The sequence below is a fragment of the Bubalus bubalis genome, chromosome 12 (genome assembly GCF_019923935.1).
Source record: "Bubalus bubalis isolate 160015118507 breed Murrah chromosome 12, NDDB_SH_1, whole genome shotgun sequence".
NCBI classification, from domain to species: Eukaryota; Metazoa; Chordata; class Mammalia; order Artiodactyla; family Bovidae; genus Bubalus; species Bubalus bubalis.
Window position 1 is genome coordinate 70391231 of NC_059168.1, and position 24390 is coordinate 70415620.

The following is a 24390-nucleotide window of genomic DNA, read 5'->3' on the forward strand; positions in this document are numbered from 1 at the left end:
CCTCCTCCTCCTCCTCCTCCTCCCCAATTCTCCATCCTCTGGTGAAGCCAGGGACCTCCCGACAGTCCCTCAGCTCCTTCATTAACAGAGCCAGGACTGGAATCCAGATCTCTCACTTCCCGCCTAGTTCTCTGCAGAGGTTCATCTTTATGTGGCTTTCACAATGCTGTACCCAGGAGGTCCAAAGCAAGAATGAGCTGAGGGGTAGTACTCTCCTTAAAGCCAAGACACAAAGACCTCATTCATTCTTGGATTCTCTTCTCAGCTTTGCCAATGGATCAAGAGTCATCAGAAAAAGTCTAAGTCCCTATGGGCCACCATCAGCTTGCATGATCTTGGGTGACCTTGGGTGACTTTGAGTCTCTAGGTCTCAGTCTGTTGTCTATAAAGGAAGTAGCTTAGATTAGAAAGATCAATGTTTCCCAAGTACCAACCATTCAGTTACCACTTCCATGGGTTTGGGGTTTTTTTGGTCATATCTCTTAAGTAATTGTACCCTTATTTATTGGGTATTTTCCTTCAACTCACTTTTCAAACCCTGCTGCTGCTGCTGGAGAAAGAAATGGCAACCCTTAAATAAGTTTATTTAAGGGAAATTTATATCACTGCCATAATGGTAAATGATTATTTGTCATAGTGTGTGATAAATATTTACAGTCAGAGTAAAAGAATATTATAAACTTTCTCTACAAAGTGGCAGTCACATTCTGATGTTTATAGCCAGGAAGAAGATCTCTTTGTTTAGAAAGGAAACTCGAAAGTCTTAGTAAGGTGTTAAAAATTAGCACCAGATTAAGACTTTCTACTCGATCGTATCAAAAGAATAGAAAGAGAATGAAGTAGAAAGGTGAGCTGGTATTATTTCTAGCACCTAAATGATGCTCTATTCTCCCACCAATGTCTTACAATATCCTATACTTAAAGAAACTCTGAACCAAGTTGGTTATTTTCAAATGTTCTTTTGTAGCAAAATCTTTTCAAATGAAATCCCACATAGAGACCTAATATGCCAAAAGGGGAGGCAAAATAAACCCTCCTTTGGTAGAATGGGGACAGGGCCTCCCCTTGTCCCTTGGCACCTTCCTGAGTGTCCCAAAGAACCTTCAGGTCCTAGCATCCCAGTCTGTAACCAGCCCTGTCCAGCCCTGACATTTTATGAGGCAACAGGCCCAAGATTTTCCCAGAAGCCTTTTCTCCTCTTCCGGGTGTTTCCAGATATTTCCACAGAGGCTGTTATTAGCATCTATGATCCTGGTGCTCTGGTGGGTCCTCTAGGACATGTTACACAGGTTGGGCACACCTGTCCAGCCATCCACAATTCCCTTTACAACAGGGCTGGCCCATAGACACACTACTGTTCCTCTCTCTGGCAACCCCAGGCTGTCCCCTGCTCTAACAAGGGCAACAAGCAGAAGCGGAGCAGCAGAGGTCACCCTTGCCATGCCCCTAAGCATCTAAGACAGCATACCGAGAGATGGATATGTGCCCCCCACGAGTTGGTCTGGGCCCCACCTGAAGCATGGCGGGCAAAGCTGGGTGTCTTCTTGCTGATGGGGATGCTGGGCAATGAGGCCCGGCTGGCCCGCTTCCTCAGGATGACGCCGAGGTTGTTCCTGTGGGGGCTGCTCAGCCCACTGGGCACAGACAGGGTCCCGCTGCCCCGGAGGGGAAGGAGGCCTGCGGAGGCAGAGAAAGTCCCTGGACAGAGCCGGTCCTGCCTGGCCCCAGAGCCCCGCTTTGGAAATGGGCCCATCGGTGAACTACAAGAGAGCAAAAGTGACTCCCTGTCCAGTCTCAGGATGGAGACTGTGTGGATGGGAAATGTGGAAATGTTCTGTTTTTAGCCCAGGTGTTGGTGAAGAAGTGTCCCCAGCCTGAAGGTGACTTCCCCAAACACCCAGTACCTTCCTTCATCAAGGTCCTCCGGGAGCCCAGGCTCTGGGAAGTGAGCTCTCTGTCCCTCTCTGGCTCCTTTGCCCCGCGGAATAACTCCGTCTCCTTCATCTGCTTCAGCCTCATCTTATCTTGGGCAGACCTGGCAATGGTGACCTGAATCTGGCACAAGGTCAAAGCAAACTCCATCACCTTGAGGACCCAATTGTGCTTTCTATACCTTCTTCATTCATTCAGTCATCAGGAACATGAGTGGCTCCTGGGTGCTGATAGCTGTTCTGAAAACGATCAAAAACTCAGAACAGCTATCGGCACCTTGCTCCCAAAGAACTGTGTGGAGTGGTGAGATGGCAGCAAAGAGACCAGCCTCTGATGTCAGGCAACCATGCACGGGAAGGAAAGTAAGGGACACAGGGTGATGGGGTTTGTTTCAGGTAGGGAGATCTCAAGGCGGTGAAATTGAAGCAGAGACTGAAACAAAGTGAGGAGCAGACCCTGAGTCTGGGGGCTGCTGGGTGTGGCTGTGAGCCCCGAGGAGGACACTGGTTGGTGCGCCCAGAGTCAGAGGCGAGGCAGGACACAGGTCAGGAGTGGTGGGCGTGGGGCAGGAGCCACAGCACACTGGGCCTGGTGGTCCGTGGTGGGGACTTGGGCTTCTCTGGAGGACACAGCAAGTCACTAGAGGTTCTGAACAGAAGAATGACATGATCTGATTCCCTCTTTTTTTTTTTTTTTTTTTCTTTTTTTTGGCTGGGTGGGAGGATTCTCTAAGTATTGTTCTTTATAACTTTTTATTTTGACAAAATTAAAGATTCACAAGAAGTTGCAAAAATAGAACCAAGAATTTCCACGTGGCAGGACCTGAACTAAGATAGCTGGAAAAATGATAGAATGACCAGATTCTGGACAAGTTCAAAAGTAGAGCCCATGGCTTTGGCTGATATATGAGGTGTGGGATAAGAGAGAGACAGGAGGGATGGCCCTTTGATTTGGGGTCAGAGCAGCTGGAAGTCTGGAGTTGCCTTTTACTGCCATTCACAGAGAGGACACTGGGAAAAGGAAGTTTTGGGGTGGGGTGGGTGAGAATTCAACAGTTAAAATCTTGGATAAGGTAATTGGAAATATAACCAGAAACTTAAATGCAGATGTTAAGTATCAGTGCTATATCAATGCAGTCATATAATTTAACAGCTCCTGGAGTTCAGGGGAAGGTCTGGGCTGGAGAGGGAGGTTTGGGAGCCCTCTACATAGAGGTGGTACCTAATGGCATAGGTCAGGTATCAGGTTACAGCAGTCGTGTAAATAGACAAGATGCTAGAGGTGTGAGTTCTGAGTGCCATCAAACAGAGGTCAAGAAGACAAGGAGGAGCCAGCAAAGAAGGACCAGGAAGGATGTAACTGATGTAGTCCGAGAAGCAAGAAAGAAGCAGCTCTCATTTCCATTCCTTGGTGGGGAATTCAAGGATGAGCCACAGCAGCTGGCAATGGGTCAAGCTGAAAGAGCATTGCGACTGCTGCACATGGGAAGGTGGATCCACCAGGGCCTCAATGCGGGTGATTTCAGTGGGGCTGAAGGGACTAAGCCTACTGGCCCACACTCAGGAGAGGACTGGTAAAGAGACAAGGCAGAATTTTTGCTTTGGTTTGGTTTTCTTAAGATGAGAGAGAACTAAGACGCTGGTGGGAATGATCCAGTTTCAAGGAAATTATTGTTGATGCAGGAGAAAGACAAGTGCTAGAGTTGGGATGTCAGATGGATTGAGCTGGAACATTAGGAGAAGGAAGTGAGCAAATGGGCTGCTTGAGGTTGAGATGATGGCAGGGAAGATGTTATTTGCAGTGCCAAGGTCTACGGTATGACCATGGGAGTGAGTGGCTAATGTGGGTAGAGGATGAGATCATTTCATGGCCCTGATCATTTCCTTTGCCCCATGGTCTGTCACCACCGCTGGAGAGGGAGGATGTGGTAGCTGGACCTTATCAGCATCACTGGATCCCACAGCACATGCACATAGCAGGCTTTCAAGATACGTTTATTGCACTCTTATATGTCTGTTTCGAAGGAAGACCATAACAGTGACTCTGCATGTATGTACGCAGGCATCCAGATAATCACGATGGTGTGATCACGCACCTAGAGCCAGACATCCTGGAATGTGAAGTCAAATGGGCCTTAGGAAGCTAGTGGAGGTGATAGAATTCCAGTTGAGCTATTTCAAATCCTGAAAGATGATGCTGAGAAAGTGCTGCACTCAATATGTCAGCAAATTTGAAAACTCAGCAGTGGCCACAGGACTGGAAAAGGTCAGTTTTCATTCCAATCCCAAAGAAAGGCAATGCCAAAGAATGCTCAAACTATCACACAATTTCATTCATCTCACATGCTAGCACAGAAATGCTCAAAATTCTCCAAGCCAGGCTTCAACAGTACATGAATCTTGAACTTCCAGATGTTCAAGCTGGATTTAGAAAAGGCAGAGGAACCAGAGATCAAATTGCCAACATCCGTTGGATCATTGAAAAAGCAAGACAGTTCCAGAGAAACATCTATTTCTGCTTTATTGACTATGCCAAAGCCTTTGACTGTATGGATCACAATAAACTGTGGAAAATTTTGAAAGAGATGGAAATACCAGACCACCTGACCTGCCTCTTGAGAAACCTGTATGCGGGTCAGGAAGCAACAGTTAGAACTGAACATGGAACAACAGACTGGTTCCAAATAGGAAAAGGAGTACATCAAGGCTGTATATTGTCACCCTGCCTATTTAATTTCTATGCAGAGTACATCATGAGAAACGCTGGGCTAGAAGAAGCACAAGCTGGAATCAAGATTGCTGGGAGAAATATCGATAACCTCAGATATGCAGATGACACCACCCTTATGGCAGAAAGCGAAGAACTAAAGAGCCTCTTAATAAAAGTGAAAGAGGAGAGTGAAAAAGTTGGCTTAAAGCTCAACATTCAGAAAACTAAGATCATGGCATCCGGCCCCATCATTTCATGGCAAATAGATGGGGAAACAGTGGCTGACTTTATTTTTGGGGGCTCCAAAATCACTGCAGATGATGATTGCAGCCATGGAATTAAAAGATGCTTACTCCTTGGAAGGAAAGTTATGACCAACCTAGATAGCATATTAAAAAGCAGAGACATTACTTTGTCAACAAAAGCCCGTCTAGTCAAGGCTATGGTTTTTCCAGTAGTCATGTATGGATATGAGAATTGGACCATAAAGAAAGCTGAGTGCCGTAGAATTGATGCCTTTGAACTGTGGTATTGGATAAGACTCTTGAGAGTCCCTTGGACTGCAAGGAGATCCAACCAGTCCATCTTAAAGGAGGCCAGTTCTGGGTGTTCGTTGAAAGGACTGATGTTGAAACTGAAACTCCAATACTTCGGCCACCTGATGTGAAGAGCTGACTCATTGGACAGACCCTGATGCTAGGAAAGATTGAGGGCAGTTGGAGAAGGGGCGACAGAGGATGAGATGGTTGGATGGCATCACCAACTCAATGGACATGTGAAGTGAAGTGAAGTTGCTCAGTCGTGTCTGACTCTTTGTGACTCCAAAGGACTATAGCCTACCAGGCTCCTCCCATGGAATTTTCCAGGCAAGAATGAATACTGGAGTGTGTTGCCATTTCCTTCTCCAGAGGATCTTCCCCACCCAGCGATCAAACCCAGGTCTCCCGTATTGTAGGCAGACGCTTTACTGTCTGAGCCACCAGGGAAGTCAATGGACATGAGTTTGGGTAAACTCCAGGAGTTGGTAATGGACAGGGAGGCCTGGCGTGCTGCAGTTCATGGGGTCGAAAAGAGTCGGACACGACTGAGAGACTGAACTGAACTGAACGCATGCATGCTCTGTCCTGTCTGACTCTTTGTGATCCTATGGAGTGTAGCCCACCAGGCTCCTCTGTCCATGGGACTCACCAGGCAAGAATACTGAAGTGGGTTGCCATTGCCTTCTTCAAGGGATCTTCCAGACCCAGGGATCAAACCAGGGTCTCCTGCAACTCCTGCCTTGGCAGATGGATTCTTTTACCACTGAGTCATGTAGGAAGCCCAATGACTCCCCAAGTTTCACTAAATTCATCCAGACTAGGATCTGTATGAATCATCTGGATCAAGGTCACCTTAGAAGTACAAGGTATTTGTCAGCCTGTGAAACACAGCCTTTGGCTGATCTGCCTCTGAGTCAGCTGCCTCTAGGTTGCTATCTTGGGTGCTGGTTCAGATTACTTGGTTTGGTTCACCTAAGCCCTTCTGCCATCTCCCCACATCCTGCTTCCTTCTGAACCATGTGTGACCTCCTCCTGTCCTCGCCTCCTCCCTCAGCCCCACCCCTTGGGTCCCTGCTGTACTCTCCCCTTCACCTAGGCCCCCTCACCTCTGTCCTTCTCCTCCTTTCTTTCCTCTCTTTTCTGCCATAGCCTTCACCCCAGCCCATCTACAGGTTCCAGCCTTAAGGACTGGAGCAGCTGCCTTGGGTTCCTCCTTGCTCTCCTCAAGCCCGGCCCACACTTGCGTATTTCAGAAGCATGTGTGCCTTCAGCCAGTGGTGTGCTCTGACCCCAGCTTCCTCTCCCCTCGCTTTCCAGGTACCTTGGTTCCACTCTCCTTCTGGTCCTCTTCTTTTAACAAGGGGTGAGCTTCTTTGGCATGGCTGAAGGAGAAGGATGTCAGCATCGGAGCAGACTGAGATAAAGGCAGGGCAGGCTTCTCAGGGGCAGCAGACCTGTCTCTGACAGGCGGGATCAAAGGTTTTGGCTCTGAGGAGTGGAGAACAAGAGTAAAACTGAGGACACCCAGCACCCGAGAGCAGCAGCTGCTGGGATTAAGGCTCTACAGCCCTGGGATTGGTATAACATGCAACTGCCTAAGCCCTCCACCCTCAGTGCTTCTCCCCTTTGCTGCCTTAAGAGGGAAGGCACAGGTTAAATTCAGTCTACAGAGCAGCACTGGGAGGAATAGAACAGGCTGCCTGAGGACCAACACCCTCCCCCTTTCATGCATCCATCCATGCATCCATCTATCAACAGTTACTGCACACTTTATTCTAAGACTGGGGTGGGGTGGGGTGGGGTGGAGAGGAGCATGGGCAGGAAATAGGGGCAGACCTGTTATCTAAGAGGTTTAAGATATTTCCTGAGAATGTAAGTCTGTCTTAACTGGGAGGCATGTGCTTCAGAAAGAGGAAAAACAAAATGAGCCCACTGATCATTATACACTACCATGCTCCTATCTGAGACTGTAACACCACAGGAAAGAGCCAGAGGACTAATGCCAGCCCAATGCTCTCATTTAACAGATGGGAAAGTTGAGACCCAGTGACCTTCAGATGCTCTTATGATTAATAAAATTCAAATTCATTTCCAAATGACATCAAATCCATAGTATATATTTGTCATTCCATGTTTTCCCAATTACCAGACTTTAAGAGCATGTTTCTTGTTTTAGGGACAGTGTGGGGGTAGGTCCATTAGTTTTCCTTTAATGAAGGCAGCGTTAATCAGGTTCTCCTGCTCACAAAGTTCGGAGTTCACTGGCCTTGAGAGAACTTGCAAATCAGGGCTCCTCTGGGAAGAGGGGCCACCACCTGGGGCTGCCTGAGGCTGGAAAGGGTGTAGAGTCTGGGGATCTGGCAGGGCTCCTGGGGACCCCCAGATCTCTGTCCAGCCCCTGCCTTCTACCAAAGATCCCTCCTGGGAGAAGACTCCAGAACCAAGGGGGAGGAGGGGCGAAGCCTCTGTCTGCCGGGAAGTAAGGCAGGGCCGAGAGCATAGGCGCCCAGATGCCAGCTCACCAGAGCAGGGACTGCAGGAAAGCCCTTAGCTTCAGACACTACCATGTGAGCCCCGACTACATGCTAGACGTGGTGCCCACATTGGGCAGTGTTGTCCTCTGCCGACAGCTGGAAGGTCAGAGAGCTTCTTGAGGACTCTGCCAGTTTGTAGCCCCCTTTCACCTATGTCTCCAAGAGACTCCCTGGAAAGCTTTGTCCAAGCAGCCTGGCCCTTGCCCCACAAGGACCTGGTTCTCAAGTGACAACCTGGTGGGGCAGAGAGGGAGTAGCTCTAGGCTGGCGTCCCCTGGCCCAAAACCCCTTCCAGCGCTCTCAGGAAGCTCTCAAGGGACGCTGGGTGCCCGTGTGTGTCACACTGGACTGCCCCAGCTCACCCTGCCACAGCCCGGCCAGAGACGGAAGACTGGCCACAGCAGAGGTTTCCATGCCAGGCCTGCCTCTCAGGCCCAGCTGGGCATCCTAACCCTGGGGCCTCATGGGCAGCAGCCTCCCCCTGACCAACTGACCTGCTGCTGAGCTGATTGCTGGGTGACCTGCCCGGAAGCTGGGCACCAGTCCACCCGCTCCTGCCAGTCAGCACAGCAGCTGCCGCCAACCCCCCTAGGCCTGTGGCCCAGGGTACTCTGCCCATGTCCCCTCACTCGACCTTCCATCCTCCCCACGAATTAGGTCATAGGCTGGAGAGCCTCTCTGAGCCTCAACCACCTGCCTCACTGCCAGCCCAGCTGGCTCTCTTCCACTGAGGCTGAAACCTCCTGGGATCGGCTGACCAAGGGATTCACGGGATGCAGTTTAATTTCTCACTCTGTCTGGAAAGGAATCCTCTATTCGCTTAGATCCATGCATCTCCTGCATTGGCAGGCGGGTTCTTTACCACACCACTAGCACCACCTGGGAAGCCCAGGGGCAGCCATAGGATGGGACAAAACCCCACCTTTGGAGCCGCAAGGACCTGCGTGCTTTCTGTGCACTAAGAAGGTCCATCTTGGTGAACCTCAGTGCACCCTTCCTCTATCAGATGGGACAGCACCGTCTCTCTCAGCCGGGTGATCATGAAGCAACCTATGCTGGTGGAGGGTACCACAGAGCAGGGGCCACCCTCCCTGGGACCAGGGCGACTTCTGCTTCCCCCTCCATGAAATGAAGGCAATGAGTCTAAGAGCACCCAGATCTCCTCTAGCCCTAATTCCAATCCCATGATCCAACCCAGGAACCAGAGAGTCAAATAACAAATGGAAGGGTGCAAGACGAGTACATACCCAGAGATCTGGGTGTCTTCTCCCGAGGCCCACGCTCCCAGACCAATCTTAAAAGAATGGGGGAGAAAAAAGCACCATGAGAGATGGCAAGCAAGAGCTCCTGCTGCACTAGCTAGCAAACAAGAGCTAGCTCCCAGGCTAGCTCCAGGATGGGGTGACAGCTGAGAGGGGGATGAGACAGAGGGGGCTGTGGGTGCCTCTGTAAAGAGGCTCTTGGCCAGGTGTTCAAGGCAGCAGGAGATGCAGCTCCTTTTGGACTTCAGAGCAGGCTGACCGGCAGGCTTGGTCCAGACAAAACTCAGAACCCTGTTTTCTTGCTGCATAGACCATTGATTCCCCAGGAAGCCAGCCTCCATGAGTAAACCACTCAGTCCAACAGGAAGCCCTGCCCCTGCTGTGTGCGCAGGAAATGGGGGTGAATCTCCTCCCACCTCAGGACAGACTGACTTCAAGTCCTCTCCCAACTCGGGAGACCCAATCCTTCTCTCCTCCAGGGTCTAGAGGGAATGACCCCCTTTGCTGCTGATGGGAAATCACCACTGCTTTGTAGGAGACGTTCAGTTCAAACTGAGCACAGGAAGGGAAGATGAGGCATTCCTGGCACTGGTTTTAATTGCAGTTTTTAAAGTAAACAGTACTGTTTACTCATTTGTGCATGCATGTTGTTGCTTCAGCCAGGTCCAGCTCTTTGCAGCCCCATGGACTGTAGCCTGCCAGGCTCCTCTGTCTATGGGATTATCCAGGCAATAATACCGGAGTGGGTTACCATACCCTATTGAAGATGTACTATGTGCAAAGCACTGTGTAGACACTGGGAATACAGCATCACTAAGACAGGTGGTGATGCATGGATGGGCCTTACATTCCCAGGGAGACCAGATATACATTATCTAACATGGACTTTTCTCTTCTCACTGGGAAATGCATAGACAGCAGAAGGCTCTGGGCGCTAGGTCTTTGCCATTGGAACCCACCACTGCCCAGCTGTGCTAACAGGGCTGGGGCAGAGGTGAGCTGGGAAGTTCCTTTGGTGGTTCTGGCTAGGCACAGAGTGGGCACAGGGCACCAGTAATCATGGCACTGCTTCCTCCCTCAGACCTGGCCATCTCCGGCTCCTGGCCCACAGCCTCGCCCCTTTGACCTCGAGCTGGAGGCTGTTTTCCCTTCCCCTCTGAGCAGAGGATGTGGCCTCAGAGCACATGGCTCAGCCTCCTTGAAGCTGTGGAACTGTGGAAACTTGGCAAACCTCTCCTTCCCTTCTCTGCTGCTGCTGCTGCTGCTAAGTTATGTCAGTCGTGTGCAACTCTGTGTGACCCCATAGACGGCAGCCCACCAGTCTCCTCCATCCCTGGGATTCTCCAGGCAAGAACACTGGAGTGGGTTTCCACTGCCTTCTCCAATGCATGAAAGTGAAAAGTGAAAGTGAAGTCGCTCAGTTGTGTCCGACTCTTCGTGACCCCATGGACTGTAGCCTACCAGGCTCCTCTGTCCATGGGATTTCCCAGGCAAGAGTACTGGAGTGGGGTGCCATTGCCTTCTCTGCCTTCCCTTCTCTAGAGACCCATTAGCAGAAAGAACAGAGGCCAAGGTCACCCACACCCAGAGAGCCTTCACTTTTCTCCACACAGCGTTCCAGCCCCTCCTCCCTCTTCTGAACCCCTACCATGACCTGAGGTGGTCCCACCAGGCCACACGAAAATGATGGGAACAGCAAAGCTCCAGCTGCATCAACAGTCTTCTCCACACACCTGGCCAGACATCTGAGCCTCTACCAGTGTCCCCAGCAGCACAAGTTGAACCCACTCACAAGCTGCCACCCCGAGGCCCCAAAGCCTGCCTCTCCTCCTAATTCCCTGTCCTGCTGAAGCCACCACCATCTATTTGGCTGTTTATCCAGTAACTCTGGCATGGGCCTCAGCTCCCTACCTGTTTCATCCCACATCCAGTCACCAACCCCCTCCCCCACTTCTTCACTTTCCAAGCCCCTCTGCACACTGACCACTGCAGACCAGGGCCCCACAGCCTCTGCCCATTCAGGTGCCCACAGCTTCTCCCCTGGATCCCTGAGGCAACCCCGACAGTGTGCACAGCCCATGCCGCACTGCCGTGGCCAAAGTGGCCTTCCTAAATCAGATCTGACATCACTTCCACACCAAAAAGCCTCCAGGGGCACCTCACTGCTTCAGGGTAAAGCTCACGCTCCTCAGTTTAGCACACGGGCCCTTCAGCCCTGCGTACCTCACCCCCCGTCACACACAGATACGGTGCTGCTGGAAAACTAGCCATGCCCTAAATGCCTCAGTCAATTGTCCTTCCCAACTCTCCCTCTCTCCATCTCACAGACTCTGCCTCAGCCTTCAAAACTCAACTGGCCCCACCTCCTCTGAGAAGTCTTCCTGGCCTGATTGAAATAATTTTCCACAGCGCTCCTCAGAATGAGAGGCAGCCTTCTACCTTAGTGTTTACCTCACTGGGACTTTTAGTCAATGGTGTGCTGGTAAATTTCTCTTATGAGCTCCCAGAACACAGGGAATGTCTTGTTTGGCTTTGCTTTCATAGCGCCTGACACAGTGTCTGGCACAGAGTGGTTCTTAACAGTGACTTAATGGGTGCACAGACACATGGACAGACAGACAGATGAAGGATGGATGAAATGGTAATGGAGTCTCCCTCCCAGCCATTAGCTAGCCTCACGGAGTCAGTGGAGAGAAATCCACGTCACAAGCTGACAGCAAATAGGCAGATACTTCAGATGTTATCTGCCTAATCCACGCATGACTAATCCATGGCAGTTCACATGGGAGCTTGACACCATGGGAGCCACAGAAGTGCCCAGATATAGCCCCTGCCTTATAGTGCTGCAAGTTCAAGAATAGAAATGAGGTTGAAATAAAAGGTGAGCAAATAAGTAGGTGGGAGGTGGCTGGACCGCACACAGGCTGGGTGCCGTGTGAACAGAGCCCTTCCCCACATCCCGAGGAGGCCAGGGAAGACCTGACAGAGGGGGTGGACGTGGAGCTGGGGCTTGACAAATGTAGGAACTGACCAGCAGGCCAAGGATAAGAGGCTCGTGTTGAGGCTGCCGGGAGGTGCCGTCCAGGGCTGGACACAGGGGTATGGGAGGGAGGGGGGAGTTGCCACTCAGGCTCCCAGAGAGCAGCACAGGAGGAAGTGTGAAGTGGTGGACTGGGACACCCTGAATGTCTGGCCAAGGAGACTCCTGTTTAAGCTGCTGGCACCAGGAAGTCAATAGAAGTGAGGTGCATGGAAGGGGTATATTTGGGGAGGGGGGTGGTGGATGAAAACAAAAGATCAGGATGAAGAGCTCAGGGCCACAAGGAGATGGGGTAGGAGCTCCAGGGGGAGGTCAAAAGGGAGCCAGCAAGTACAAACTGAGAGCAAAGGCAGGGGCAAGCAGGGGTGGTAGCCTCCGTACTGTCTCTCGTTGTTTAAGAAAGCCTGCATGGGATGTGGCGATCTGTTAGGAACAGGAGGCAAGAGTTGAAAATGATGCTGAAATTGGAAGATCAAAGAGCACTCCTGCACCCCAGTGGAAATTAGGGGGTCATGGGGGAGAGACAGTTAGGGGAAACATGAAGAGCTCCATCCATGATGCTGTAGTGCTGGTATACCCTCCTTCCCTCCTTGCCTCCAACGCGGGATTTGCATCAGCCTGAGGGCCCTGGGAATGCTCAACAGGAGGAGGGAAGCCCAGGGGATGCAGAAGTCTCCCATCCCAATTGACCTTGGAAGCCACCTGCACAGATAAGCCTCCCAGGGGAGAACAAGGAGATGGAGGCGAAGAGTTCTGGAACACACTTAAGAAATAAGGAAAGAGAGGGCACACAGGAAACTGCCTGGAAGTCAGGAAGGTGAGCAAGGCAAAGAATTCAGGACATCAACAGCTCAGGAGCAGTGGGATGGGTGGAAAGGTCACTTATCGGGGGCCAGAGAGTCATGAAAGCCACCAAGAACTCTCAGAGGGGAGGAGGAGGTGGATGTCTGAGCAGGAAACGAGGAGGCAGTGTCGATGGTGAGGAGGTGGAGGCCGGTAGAGGAAGAGGTCGGTGGAAAAATCGAGCAGAGAGCTTAAATCCAGGAGCAGGTCCACAGATGGGCTCCCACACTCCACCAGGGTACAGTAAGATGTGGACATGTATTGGGACAGAAGGGGAGGCGATGTGGGAGACAGAGGACCCTTGAGAGAAATGGGTACAGCAGACCCCAGAGAGCGCTCTCTCTCCTTCCCCCTGTCTCTATCTCTCCCTCTCTCTCTATTCACTGATTCTCTATTCACTCTCCCTAGTCACTGATTCCCAGTTTTTTGATTCCCTTTTTAGTCCAAAACTTTTGTAGACTACCCCCATACATAGACACAATAATGCTTGCATTTTTAACGTCCATTCATTAAGAAAATGCACCATCACAAGGAGCTATCATGAATCCAATAGCGCTTTAAAAATATTCATATTCTATTCATCAGGGCAGCAACCACATGTATCAGGACATTGGTAGAAAACAGAGGTCAAGACATTGCTAATTAAGCCTGTGCTCCCCTCCTGCTGGAGTCAAGGGCCAGCTCTGTGACTGCCCCAGGTCAGAGGCTCATGGTGGAGGACCCTGCCCTCCACACATCTGGCCCCCAGAGCTCTGCCCTGGGGTGGAGACTCAGTCATAGGGAGTCCAAGCAGATCTTGGAGGGTAGAGGAGAGAGGACCACAGGTAGTTTTGATTTAGGGCTGCTTACCGTGTGGTGGGGGGCCTCAGGCCCATGAGGATGTCCTGGCCCAGAGGCAAGAGGCTGGGAAGGGAGCCAGGTGTGTGGGAAGTCCCAGCGGGTACCTTGGCCTTTGGGATGGGTGGGATCACAATGCCTCCCAGGGACTTGTGCATCTTCTCATCATTGCAGTGCAGGTACTGTTGGGAAATCTGTACCTGGGAGCAGAGGTGGGGGAAGGGCCTGGTCCATGAAACAGTCCACTCTGGATGCTCACCTCCCAGGTGCCTCGTGCAGAGTGGTCCCTTCCATCCACAGCACTGGTAAGTATCCTGCTTCTCTTTCTAATAACACAACCCTGGGACCTCTGAGCTCATTGTTTCCTTACCATTTAAACAAAAAGTGGTCCTCTCATTCCTCCTCCAACCTCTTTAGTCATTATTATTAGTTGTTTTTCTGTTCTCATTTCAGAAAACCCTAGAACATCAGAGCTGAAAGTGATCCTCAAAAACATCAGGTCCAATTCCCTTTTCTTAGTGCAAACCAAGGCCCAGAGAGGGAAGTGACTTGCCCAAGGTCACACAGCCAGTGAGGGGCAGAGTGGAAACCAGAACCTAAATCTCCTGAGTCTTAACCCAGTATTCTTTCCCCTCTGCCACAGTCCCTTGCCAAAAGTGAGGAGGGTCAGAACCATAGGAAATTCTGGAACATTTAGATCAGAGAAGGCTTGAGAACCATCACATGTAAGATGGATAATCACACAGCATCTGCTTAGGAGGAGCCAGCTCGGTACCTCTAGGGCAACTACCAGAGAAGATACCTTCAGAGATGCTCAGGGCCCAGGAACAGGGATTGGTAAAGGATCGAAAGAAAAACAGAAGGACAGGGAGGCAAGACTCAGAGCAGCCTTACCTCCTGGGCACCAGGTCTCAGCTCCTGGGGACCCTGATGGCTTATGGGCGGGTCCAGGCCCTTCTTCTTGGCTACGCTGGCTTCTGGGGTGGTGGGGATGCTCTGAATGGGAGGCATCGGTCTGGACACCCTCAGCAGCCTCTGAGAGGTGGCCCGGGGGATGGCAGTCCTCAGGAGAACTCCTTTGGGTCCTCCACCGGGATCCAGAGAGGCTGTATGTGATAGGGATGGGGAGTAAGTGAGTCCCCAGAGTGTGGGGAGTGGAGTTAATTCAGTTGCTGGCAACAGGGCCTTATGTCCTGGGGAGGCTGGGATGGCGAGAGGAGGGGGCAGATGTTCCCCCAGCCCCAAGCCCACCCCTAGACTGTGCTGAGTCTCCTTTCCCACACCTGTAAAATTTGGTAGAAAGTGTCAGTCAAAGTCACCTATTTAAAATTCAGAATAAATTAATTAAATAATTAAAATTCAGAGGCAGGTTGGGTAGAAAGGGGAACAAAATCAGTACTGAATTAGGAGAGAAAGCAGTGGGTTCTAGTCCTTGTATCCACTTGAAAGCCACTGGGTGGCTTTAGCATAGTTGGCAGGAGTGGGAGGAAGAAGGTGGTCAGATCTGTGTTCAAAAAGAATTGCTCTGCAGTGAAGACCAGAAGGAGGCGAGGGTGGGAATGGGGAGTCTGGTTGGGAGCCGCTGCAGAGGCCTACGTGGGAGATGGCATTCCACGGAGGAGGCAGGGGCTGTAGAGAGGGTGCCCCCGACCACCTCTGACCCCAGCTGCCAGTTGCACACCTTCTGACTCTCACAGTCCAGGCGGCCTGGGGTCCCTGACCTTAGGGTTGGGGTCTGGGCAGGGCCCAGGGCTCACCACAGGAAGATGTTGCCAAGCCCTCTGAGAGTCTCCTTTTCTTGAGCTTGTCCTTGATCTGGGTGGTGTCCCGGGCCACAGTGTTGGCCTCTGACTTCAGTGAAGGGAGCGGCACCAGCGGGTGGGGACCCAGAGACAGGGCCGCAAGGTTCCTGGGGTGGCTGTTCCTGGCCTGCCAGCCCTTCAGGGGAGCATCCAGTTTGAGGCTGCCAGGGTCCCCACGTCCACTCAAGAGCTGTGATGGCTTCTCCAGGAGGGTGCTGGGTGCTAGCTGGAGGGAGGCTGAGACAAGAACTGCTATGCTAGAGGAGCCCACTCCCCCCACTTCCCTGGGTGCTAATACCACCCAGGCCCCAGGACCTCAGCTCTGCCTTCCTGGGGCTCATGGGGCCTTCCTGCGATTCCTAGGAGAACCCACTTATTCCCTGTTCCTGCGGGAGCCCTCCATACACCTCCATCCTTTGAGGCAGAGAATTGAAAAGTGAGGTGAAGTGAAGTCATTCAGTCATGCCCGACTCTTTGCGACCCCCATGGACTATAGCCTACAAGGCTCCTCTGTCCATGAAATTTTCCAGGCAAGAGTACTAGAGTGGGTTGCCATTTCCTTCTCCAGGGGATCTTCTCAACCCAGGAATCAAACCCAGGTCTCCCACATTGCAGGCAGACACTTTACCAACTGAACCACCAGGGAAGCCCAAGGACCCACCTAAAACCAAAGGACATGTCCAGCAGGGACCAGGGTAAAATTAACACCTGCCATGGCTTGAAGACACAGTCAGGCATCTAAACACACCCATCTCCTCCCTCCAGGATGAGGTCCAAGCTCTGCTCTGTGGTCACTGACCCTGTCTGTGTGACTGCCAGGTGGAATGGCCCATCTCTGTCCCAAGGCCCCAGAGAGGCTGCTGGGACATTTGAAGGCCATTTGATGTGATGGAGTCACCAGGCCTGTCCCTCCATCTCACCTTCTCCAAAAGTCTCCAGGCTGGAGTCACTGCTTCCACCTGGGAGTACAAGGGGCCCAGCACTGCTCTGGGGAACACTGCCACCGTACACAGCCACAGGAGCCGGAACTTTAGCTGGGGACAGAAAGGCAGGGAGAGCAGTGTCTTAGAGTCCACTAAGGCCGGGATAGGGGACAGATGGTCCCGGGCACTCTGTGGCCCATCCCCCAAATCAGAGCCTTGCCCTCAGGTGGGGGCTTGCCACCCCGACCCCAGCCGGCCAGGGCACCGTGCTCCCCACCAAAGCCCACCTTTCCAGCCCGCTCCGCGTGACTTCTCCCAGCTTTGCTCCAAACCCTCCCCACACTGCACCTTCTCAGCCTCCTTCATGGGCTCCCGGTCCTCGGCCCTGAGCACAGTGGCCTGTTCCCTGAACTGCTCAGGCGTCCCTGGTTCTCCACACTCCTAGCAAGGAGGCTCCAGGCCCCTGCAGAGGCCCCTCCCAGGAGAAGCAGCTCCATCTCACAAGCACCCGTTCGCTCCAGGCAGGACCTCTGACTCCCTCACCCTCCAGGGGAAACAGGCTCACACAGCTGGCTCCCAGCAGCAGCGCCAGGCCTGGAACGCTGATACAGTTGGCCACACTGTCTCCTGCCCTGTCAGCTGAGGAAAACGGGGCCACCCAGCCCTCCCATGGACCTACTCCTGCATCCTTGGCCCGTCTTCGTATTCCCGCTACAGAACACTACCCTCAGTCAGCCCATCAGCTCAGAGAGTGGAAGCAAAGCCCTGGAATCTGGAGCCAGATAGGGAGCCCCCCACAGGAGGCTGAGCAGGGAGAGCCCACGGAGTCTGGCCCGGATGGAAAGGCTTGGCGGCCCGACCACATCTCCCAAGCAGAGCCCGTGGGAGTATCCAAGGAAGATCCCCACCCCCACAACCTTCCTTGGGGCCCCTTACCTGGGGGTACATCGTCACGGGTGCCCATGCCCTGGGTGGAGGAGGCACCTGGGGGGTTGTCCAGAGGCAGCAGCTAGTTTCTGGGCCGTGAGCACAATCCTCAAGCATCCAGAGGACCCCAACCTATAACATCCAGGGACGTACAATGGAGAGAGGCAGAGAGGATCAGTACAAATCACAAACTCTTTTTAAACCACTTTGTGGGAAGCCCACCAGGAGCTAAAGCATTCTTTCTTTTTTTTTATTTTTTTAAGAGCTTTAAAATTTTTATTTATGTTTGACTATGCCGGGTCTTTGTTGTTGTGGGGGTTTTCTCTAGTTGCGGCAAGCAGAGACTATTATCTAGTTGTGGTGCATGGACTTCTCATTCCTTGGCTTCTTTTGCCTCAGCACAGGCTCTAGGCATTCGGGCTTCAGTAGTTGTGTCACTTGGACTTTATAGTTGCAGACACTAGAGCACAGGCTCAATAATTGTGGCACAGGGACTTAGTCGCTCCTAGACATGTGGGATCTTCCCAGATCAGGGATTGAAACTGTGTCTCCTGCATTGACAGGTTGTTTCTTTACCACTGAGCCACCAACTGCTGCTACTGCTGCTAAGTCGCTTCAGTTGTGTCCAACTCTGTGCAACCCCATAGACGGCAGCCCACCAGGCTTCCCCATCCCTGGGATTCTCCAGGCAAGAACACTGGAGTGGGTTGCCATTTCCTTCTCCAATGCATGAAAGTGAAAAGTGAAAGTGAAGTCGCTCAGTCATGTCCGACTCTTCGAGACCCCATGGACAGGCTCCTCCATCCATGGGATTTTCCAGGCAAGAGTACTGGAGTAGGGGTGCCATTGCCTTCTCTGCTGAGCCACCAGAGAAGCCCTTAAAGCATTCTTGTAGTAAAGAAATCTGCCACTGGCTTCCCAGGTGGTGCTAGTGGTAAAGAACTCACCCGCCAATGCAACAGATGTAAAGAGACATGGGTTTGATCCCTGGGTCAGAAAGATCCCCTGGAGGAGGGCATAGCAACCCGGTCCAGTATTCTTGCTTGGAGAATCCCATGGACAGAGGAGCCTGGTGGGCTATGGTCCATAGCGTTACAAAGAGTCGGGTGTGATTGAAGCGACTTGGCACGTGGCATGGACTGAAGGGCACTTTTAACATTCAGACTCTCTTGGACACTTTAAAGTTTCCAGGTCCCCAGGTTGCATAACTGTTCAGTTCAGTTCAGTCGCTCAGTCGTGTCTGACTCTTTGCAACCCCATGAACTGCAGCACACCAAGCTTCCCTGTCCATCACCAACTCCCGGAGCTTGCTCAAACTCAGGTCTATCAAGTCAATGATGTCATCCAACCATCTCATCCTCTGTCGTCCCCTTCTCCTCCTGCCTTCAATCTTTCCCAGCATCAGGGTCTTTTCCAATGGGTCAGTTCTTATCAGGTAGCCAAAGCATTGGAGTTTCAGCCTTAGCATCAGTCCTTCCAATAAATATTCAGGACTTATTTCCTTTAGGATTGACTGGTTTGATCTACTTACAGTCCAAGGGACTCTCCAGACTGCATGACTATAGACAGTCCATTATGTAGACAGTCCATGTAGACAGTTTGCATGACTGTAGACAGTCCATTATGAACAGTGTCAGTGAAACGCATGAACCCAATTTTGCTGGTGGCTTTGGCATTGACACGGTCACCTCAGGGTCTTGGGGAAGGTGGAGCTTATCAAGGGGGAGTCTGACACTTCCTTTCCCCACCAGTTTCTACTTTCCTCATTATTCTGGTAGCTGCCCTGGAAGCTCATGCTGAGTCAAGCTTTGCAACCCCTCTTATCACTCAAGGATGCAGCAGGGGACTCGGCAGAGACTAACTCCCTTGTTTTCTCTCAGGCGCACCGGTCTTCTGCACAAAGTTCCTGGCCCTCATTCTCAATTTGTTGACCAAGCCAACCTCAGACACTCCCCAGCCATTTCATTGTCCTGAGCTGACCACTTGACCCCTCCAAGCCTCTTTCCAGCCTCCCTTAACCCTCTGGGGTCAGTCATCCATTCCTGCCCTTAACCTGACTTCATTCTTTTCCCATTAATAAAGGTCTCACCGCAGACTCTGCAAGTTCACTCAGTTTTATAAATTCTCTGCTGATATCATAGTGACCCATTTCCACCCTGACAGGTAGGGAGGTGAATGACCAGAGATGATTAATGATAAAATCAGGACAAAGGCCACACCTTCCATATCCCCCAGTTTCTGCCCCAGAGTAGGTCCCTTGAGATACCATCTGGGGACAAGGCAGGAGGCAATGCCAGACTCTTTTTGCTAAGCAACAAATCCTAACCCAGGAACTGAAAACTCCTGCCTTCTGTCTGGAAGCCGGCCCACCATGTCCCCACCCAGACCCCAGCAGGCAGAGCAGGTCCTAGCAACCCCTGGCCAAAGAGAGGTTCCAGCCCAGCCTCTGAGGTCCTGCTGATTACAGCCTCCAGCCACTCAGTTCTCTGAGGAGAATTTTCCTCACAATCAGAGGAGAAGACAACTGCCTGTCACAGTAGTGACAAGCAGCCTGGAATAGCTGAGAGACATGGCCCTTCTCCAGAGTGAAGTGGAGGGAGATTTTATTCCATGGGTCCCAACACCCCACCTCTCACCTCTCTGAGCAAGAGAGACTCAAGAATTTGTCAAGATGGCTACTTCCAGCAAAACCCAGAAAGAACGTTCCTCAAGGGACAGACTGAATCAAAGTAAACAAGCTGGAGTCCAGGCTTAGGACACCACAGACTCCTGCTACCTGTATCTAACCAGGGTGCAGGCTTTCTGTGTGAGTCACATGTGGAAACGTGGCGTTTGGCTATAGCCCTTGTTCTCAGTCTCAGCTGCAGATCAAAATCTCCTGGAAACTGATTAGAACGACAGATTCCAAGGTGGCACCCAGATCTCCACAGAAGCAGACTCTTCCAGAGAACGGCCACAGGGCTTTGTCTGGTTATTTTTCTTCCCTTAACTCCTGAGTGACTCTGATGTGCACACAGGCTGTAGTTCAGACTCCCTGTATAAGAAGACCCCAGCCCTGACTCTGACCTTAGGCTATCAAAGTGGATATGCTGTCCCCATAGTAATCATGTCTATGAAGCTAAAAAGAAGATTTAGAGCTGCCTGAGGGCCCAGACACGTAAGGTTCAATGGCACCTTCTGAGCAAGACTGCCTCCATCCCTCTCACTACTACCTCCCCGGCAGACCAGGATGGCCCATGTCCCTCCATGCCCTGAGGGACACCAACAGTATGGAAGGGAAGGCTGAGTACACTCCATGGCTTGCCCAGGCAACCCAGCAGACAGAGTCCCTTTCAGGCCTCCCCTCTCCTACGTTCACACCTTTGACCCCTCAGGCCCTCAGGGTCTACATACTGGCCTCCTCAGCGTCTGCCAATGGGACAGAGTCCCTTTCAGGCCTCCCCCTCCTATGTTCACACCTTTGACCCCTCAGGCCCTCAGGGTCTACATACTGGCCTCCTCAGCACCTGCCAATGGGAGGTGCCTACACTTGTGTACGGACAACCACGTCTTCTGTCAGGACAGCGGGTGGCGCCTCCCCAAGGCCTGGTGGAAACTTAAAGATCTATGCCCAAACTATAAAAACCACAATCAGATATTCCACTCCAAATGAGGACAAAGCTTTGGGGTTTGGCATGGACAGTACTTAGTGCTGACCTCTGAGGCACAATCCACTGAACCCCCGTTGGACCCATCACTGTTCTGGGCATCAAGGAGTGACTGTCCCCTGAAGGGAAAACCAGTCCCTGACCTAAAGGGCTAGAGTGAGGGGGTTCTGGGGACCGGGGTCCCCTCCTCACCCCCTGATGCTCTGGATCACCCAAGGTGGCTGGCTCCTCCACCCTCAGCCTCAGAGTCCCCACTCAGGAAATGGAGTGACCCAAGGTAACTGACCGTTGTCCACTCCTTCCACTAAAACTATGGCTAAAGAGGTTCCATGGTGACCAGCATCGCAGGAATGAAGAAAGGTGACGGAAGGGGACTCAGGTTTCAAGTAGAAAGGGAACAAACAGGTATTGTCCCAGGAAAGAATGTCTTCAGCCCCAAGGACAAAGTCCCCACCGCCCTGTGCCTCGCACAGCCCACAGGGTCCACCTTGCTCCAGAGGGAGCTGGGCAGATCCTGGTCCTCAAATGAACAGTCCTCAGGCAGGAGGGCAAGGCTCTGAGGAGGGAGGAAGGGTCAGCACAGGGGGACTGGGATGGGGTTGGTCCCCAGTCCTGGGACGTGGGTTCCAGTAAGTCAGAGAGCTCACCTGCTCAGATATGTTTGATGGGAATGATGGTGCCATGTCCGGGAGAGGAGAGAAAGGAGAAGGGAAAGATGACTGAGTCACTAAACCTAGAGTTTGAACCCAAAATATATCCCTGCTGAAATACCCACTGGAGAGGGGACTTGGGGGTAAGCAGCCCTCCCACCCCACCCCCCACCCCAGGCTGCCCTGAACACCCACTCAGGACTCCTGGAACTCTGCTTTGTAGTTGACACAGGGAGGCTGGGACCCTGCCCTGGCCCTCTTGAATGAACCTGGGCAGGTTATTTAATTCCTCTGAGCTTTGATTTCTTCATCTGAAAAAGTGTTCTAACAAAGGATTTTGTTAAGATTCAGTGAAGTCATGTACAAACATAATTTAGTACCATTGCTGGTAGGTAATCACTAATGTCTAGTATTAGCTCTTCCTCTCCCTCCCCCACCCTGCATGTAAACACACATGCACAAACGTGCAAACCCACGCTATCTTTAAAGTTACCAGGGCCAGCCCTCCATTCCTCCAAGACAGACCCAGGTGACACAGGCACCCCTCACGAGGAAGAGTCAGACACGTCTACAGTGTAAGAGGCTCAAACCAGATGAGTCACCAGCTAGTTTCATGGTGATTCTATACTGCCCAGGGAATGCTTGTTGCAACACCTGGAGAATCCAGTCCTTCCTGGTCCCGGGTAGGGGTGGGCACATGGGGAGAGCCTCAGTGCTATCTGACTAGGCACCCAGAGACCCTCCGTGGAAAAGCTGCATCCTCACTGGGCTGGGAAGGAAGTAGGACCTAGATAGGCAGGGAAGTAGGAAAGGCAATCCAGGCTCAGGAAACTCTGAGCAAAGGCACAGAGAACCAAATAGGCTTGAGTTTAGTGTTTGCCGGGAGGGCCGAAGTCTAGGCAGGTAGTCGAGGGCCAGTACCTGCACAGCTCTGTCAAGTCTGGGCTTGTTCTGCAGGCAAAGGGAGCTCTAAGGATTTCTAGCTGAGAAATGACATCATCTAACCTTTTTTTTCGTGCAGACCCCTCAATGGGGACCCAGGACAGACTTTCCTAGGGAAGGAAGTTTTTGACAAAATTTTAGGACCCAAGCAGAGACACTAGCTCAGCCTCTGGACTAGGTACAGAAAAGATATGTGACTTAACCAAGATTTGCCTCTAATGTCAGAGTTTAGGTCTGACCCCTGCCTGTACCCCAGGTGTCCCCTGAAAATAATCACCTGCCCACACCTCCACTCCCATACATACCCTGTTCCCTCCCCCCACAAGAGGTAACCTACCCCATAGCCTTCCAGGGAAAACTCTGTATGTTCTCAGGTGACCCACTGGACTCTGACCTCCTGAGTTCGGCCTATCACTGAAAGTCTGAGATCTGCTCACTCATTGAGCTGTATGTGAGGAACTAAAATCCAAAGGTGAATGAGATTAAATTCCAACACCTGTGAGATGTGTGACCACAGACCTGTTGCCAAACTTCTCTGAGCCAAAGTTTCCTTAACTGCAAAAATAGAGATATTGCCTACCCCACTTCAATAATACATTCAATAAAACACAAAATCACTAAGTACTGAGTCTGGCCCCTAGTAAGCAATCAATACCCCATGGCATCATACTGTACTGTATGTATTCTACATACATACTGTAATGTATGAACCTCATGGCAGCTGGCAGACAGATGTAAGTGGACAGGGCAGGAGGTTGTGGAAATAACCCTGGAGAGAGAAGAGAAGAGTGCAATTTTGGGCAGAGGTGGTTCAAATGGGAAAACAGGGTCAGATCTGAGAAAGAAGCAGGAGCCACATCAGCAAGACTGATGAGGATAGGAGGGCTGGGAGAGTCTAGCCAAGTCTAGGGATCTGATGAGAGAGCCGGAGCACAGGGTACCTCTGCTGCTGAGATAGTGAACACAGTAGCAGGTGCCAGCCTAGGAGAGACCCCTAGTCCTGGTTTGGACAGGTTGGTTTGTGGCTCCTCCAGGGCCCCCAGGTAAAGGCATCCAGTAAGTTGGTTTGAGACTCAAGAGAGGGTGATCTGCACTGGAGACACAGGCCAGGAAACCCCTGAGAATCAGACAGCGATTGAAGCCATGAGAGCAGATGTTGTCAGTAGGAACAAGACAGGCAAGAGTACAACCATCTTGGAATCAGGACCCGGGAACAGCCTTGGGCAAAACAAGCCCTACAAGCTAGAGCACAAATGCCTGGCATATCTAGTGGCCACAAGACCAGAAGCTCAACTGTCAATTTCAACCTTATCTGTCCCTGTGCTTTCTTGCAGAAAATTCTCATGCCAACCTTTCCCCCACAGAAACACTCCCTATTCCTGATAGCCACCCACCGCTGATCAAAGATGTTTGACTATTTCTAGAAATTACCAGTGCTCATGAGACCAGCCCTCTCTTTTTTTTTTATAAAAGCAACTCACCCCTTGAGCTGGCCCCTTTTCCCCACCTTCTACCTTGAGCATAAACTATCTCTTTCAATGAAAAGCTTTGCTTGCCTGAGAGTCTTGTGCAGGAATTCCCTGTCTGTCCAGTGGTTAGGGCTTGGTGCTTTCACTGCAGGTGGCCTGGGTTCAATCCCTGGTTGGGGAACTAAAATCCTAACAGTTACACCGCATGGCAAAAAAAAAAGGGGGGTGGATTAGAAGAAAAAAAAGAGTCTTGTGGAAGCAATATTCATTTCTATAGTATTACCATCTAAGACTCTGGAAAGGGCCTGGAACCAGGAAGCCCTGACAACGAGAG

General features: G+C 51.6%; 1 protein-coding gene across 1 annotated transcript in view; it reads right to left on the bottom strand.

Annotated features, from left to right (window-relative positions):
* TOGARAM2 (TOG array regulator of axonemal microtubules 2) overlaps positions 1-17481 on the bottom strand; it is a 44336-nt gene extending 26855 nt beyond the window's left edge. Inside the window, 9 exon segments of the mRNA XM_006061066.4 lie at positions 1513-1677; positions 1905-2055; positions 6502-6668; positions 8962-9008; positions 13709-13896; positions 14591-14802; positions 15454-15735; positions 16419-16532; positions 17358-17481. Of these exon segments, the coding sequence (XP_006061128.4) occupies positions 1513-1677; positions 1905-2055; positions 6502-6668; positions 8962-9008; positions 13709-13896; positions 14591-14802; positions 15454-15735; positions 16419-16532; positions 17358-17385 (1354 nt within the window). The 5' untranslated portion in view covers positions 17386-17481.
* Positions 17482-24390: the final 6909 nt, after the last annotated feature.